Below are 3,429 nucleotides of genomic sequence, written 5' to 3'. Positions count from 1 at the left end.
GGGGACCACACAATTTCGCATCTGCTCTTTGCAGATGATGTTGTCGTGTTGGCCCCTTCTAACCTGGACCTTCAGCATGCGCTGGGACGGTTTGCAGCCGAGTGTGAAGCGGTGGGGATGAAAATCAGTACCTCCAAATCCGAGGCCATGGTCCTCAGTCGGAAAAGGGTGGCTTGCCCACTTCAGGTTGGTGGAGAGTGCCTGCCTCAAGTGGAGGAGTTTAAGTATCTAGGGGTCTTACTCTCCTACTCTCACCTATGGTCATGAGCTTTGGGTCATGACCGAAAGGACAAGATCCCGGATACAGGCGGCCGAAATGAGCTTTCTCCGCAGGGTGGCCGGGCGATCCCTTAGAGATAGGGTGAGAAGCTCGGTCACCCGGGAGGAGCTCAGAGTAGAGCCGCTGCTCCTCCACATCGAGAGGGGTCAGCTGAGGTGGCTTGGGCATCTTTTTCGGATGCCTCCGGAACGCCTTCCTGGGAAGGTGTTCCGGTCCCGTCCCACCGGGAGGAGACCCCGGGGAAGACCTAGGACACGCTGGAGGGACTATGTCTCCCGGCTGGCCTGGGAACGCCTCGGTGTCCCCCCGGAAGAGCTAGAGGAAGTGTCTGGGGAGAGGGAAGTCTGGGCATCCCTGCTTAGACTGCTGCCCCCGCGACCCGGCCCCGGATGAAGCGGAAGAAGATGGATACATAGGCTTAAAAATTTTTTTTAAATAAATAAAAAATTCCCTCATTCGAGATTCGGGGCTACACTCAAAACATCCGGGGCTGAAGCCCCGGCAAAATCGGCTGGCGCCGCCCCTGCCAGCGGCCCCCAGGTAAATTGAGTTTGAGACCCCTGCCCTACAACAATATCACTTGAAATCCAGATTCACATACATGGCCCTTATTCTGTTTATCATGTGTAGTCGGGAGCACGTGACATTATTGACCCACACAGCAAGTTGTTAATTGTTGTAGAAAGAGTATTATGTAAACATGCTTGTTATTTTATTCCCTTGAGGCTTTGCTCTTATCAGCGTTGTCGTAAATTCTGTTCAGTGAGCAGTTACATTTTGAGCATTCAGTTCATTAGAGAAGAGCTTACATTTTAGTATATGTCATTCAAGGTAAGGACACTTCTGTTAATGCATTGACGTTATTTTTTGTATCAAAATGTAATAACATGGATGATCAGTGATCTTGCTACTTAGTCTCACAAATTATTTTTATGTGAATTGTAACTGCTTACACATATCATTGCTTTGGTTGTTTGTTATTTACTACAGTACATTTAGTTAACACAGGTATAATGTCTGTTCTTCACAGTGCGTATATTATTACTGGTACTGGTTACACATTATGTTTACCTTCACATTTATTAAATCATATTGATTAACACATTATACTTGACAATTTCTGTTAACAGCAAAATACTATACATATACTATATATAAGTTTAATAACAGTATTACAGTTAAAAGCGGTTAACAATTATGTGTGGGAGGTGTAATAATTAGTGATAAATGCACAATTGAATACAATCTGATTGTTTGTGAAAGGCCCTTATTGAAGAAGGCAATATTTATGTGACAGTAACTAATGTATACCTAAAGTTGAGACATCACACTACAGTAAATGAACAATATTAGGCTTTCATTTTATGCTACAGAAACCTCATGAAAACACTTCTGCTAATGTACTGTAGTGTATAATAATGGATAATGTGCATGATCATAATTTTCTAGATTGCTGCATCCAAAGTCTACATCGCCATGGCTGTTGCGAACCAGAGCTTTGTCACAGAGTTTGTTATTGTTGGTTTCCCTGGACTTCAGCCAAAGTTCTACAGCCTTGTCTCAGCTGTGTTATTCCTTGTTTATTTTTGTACATTGTTTGGGAATGTTGTTGTTTTCATCTTGTTTGCAACTCAAAACATTCTCCATAAACCTATGTATTTTATCTATTTAAATCTGGTGGTTTCTGACATGCTATTCAGCACAACCACTTTACCAAAGATTATTGCCAGGTATTGGTTTCAGGCAGGAATTGTTTCTTTCTTTGGTTGTTTTTTGCAAATGTACTTAGTGCACTATTGTGGAGGTGTAACTAGCTTTATACTATTAATAATGGCTTTAGACCGATATGTGGCAATCTGTTACCCACTCAGATACACAATGATAATGAAAAAATCCACTGTTCACGTACTGAATGCAACTGCATGGGTGCTTGCACACCCATCCTGTCTTACTGTGGTAATCAGGGCCTATCCTCTTCCTTACTGTGCTTCAAACACAATAATGCATTGTTATTTTGACCATACTTCTATAACAAAGCTTGCATGCACAGACAGAACCCCTTATAGTTTTCCTGCTTTTGTTGTGGCAATGGTAATCCTACTTGTACCTCTTATATGCATTGTTTATTCATATTGCTTTATTATTTTTGCAGTTCTTAGGATTGCGAGCACCCAAGGGCGCATTAAAACTCTTTCTACCTGTAGTGCGCAGCTTATTATCATTGCCCTCTATTTTCTTCCAAGATGTTTTGTTTATTTGTCCAGCAACATTGGTATTGAATTCAGCCCTGATGTACGTATTGTTATAGTAATGTTGTATAGCCTTCTCCCTCCTATGATCAATCCTTTAATATACTGTTTAAGAACTGAGGAAATAAAACAGATATTGATTAAGCAATTTAGACCAACACAAGTTCTCATTCAGTAATGGAGGAAAACACACAGTGTATTTTGCATTGAAATGAAATGCTGTATATTTGAATATGTATTTTGTATGATTGATTTTATCATTTTTATATAATCTTGGTTCCTTGTGATGTCCAGTCCAATCCATTGGCTTGAGAACAGCATACACATCAGCCATAACATTATGACCACTGACAGATGAGATGAATAACATTGATAATCTCATTATCATGGCACCTGTCAGTGGGTGGGATATATTAGGCAGCAAGTGAACATTCTGTTCTCATTCTGTGTTAGAAGCAGAAGAAATGGGCAAGTGTAATGATCTGACCGACTTTGACAAGGGCCAAATTGTGATGGCTAGACGACTGGGTCAGAGCATCTCCAAAACTGCAGCCCTTGTAGGGTGTTCCCGGTCTGCAGTGGTCAGTACCTATCAAAAGTGGTCCAAGGAAGGAAAAGCAGTGAACGGGCGACAGGGTCATGGGCGGCCAAGGCTCACGTGGGGAGCAAAGGCTGGCCCATGTGGTCCAATCCAACAGATGAGCTACTGTAGCTCAAATTGATGAAAAAGTTAATGCTGGCACTGATAGAAGGGTGTCAGATCACACAGTGCATCGCAGTTTGTTGCGTAATATACTGAATAATCAAATAAAAATACATTAATTCTAAACATTCCCTAAATCCCATTATTCAACCAATATTCTTCACCTGTGCTATGTTTTGTTGTTCTATGTGGCTATC

The 3,429-nt window shown here is 41.7% G+C and overlaps 1 protein-coding gene across 1 annotated transcript; it reads left to right on the top strand.

Moving 5' to 3' along the window:
- The first annotated feature begins 1,045 nt into the window (after positions 1 to 1,045).
- LOC105009876 (olfactory receptor 2AT4) lies at positions 1,046 to 2,858 on the top strand. Its single transcript, XM_020046185.1, has 2 exons — positions 1,046 to 1,111; positions 1,730 to 2,858. The coding sequence occupies exons 1-2, from the start codon at positions 1,100 to 1,102 to the stop codon at positions 2,705 to 2,707; spliced, it is 990 nt and encodes a 329-aa protein (XP_019901744.1). The 5' UTR covers positions 1,046 to 1,099; the 3' UTR covers positions 2,708 to 2,858.
- The last annotated feature ends 571 nt before the right edge of the window (positions 2,859 to 3,429 follow it).

Source organism: Esox lucius, chromosome 1 (assembly GCF_011004845.1).
Source record: "Esox lucius isolate fEsoLuc1 chromosome 1, fEsoLuc1.pri, whole genome shotgun sequence".
In the NCBI taxonomy this organism is placed as follows: Eukaryota; Metazoa; Chordata; class Actinopteri; order Esociformes; family Esocidae; genus Esox; species Esox lucius.
Note: the sequence above shows the minus strand (reverse complement) of the source record. Positions and strands in the feature narration are given on the sequence as shown.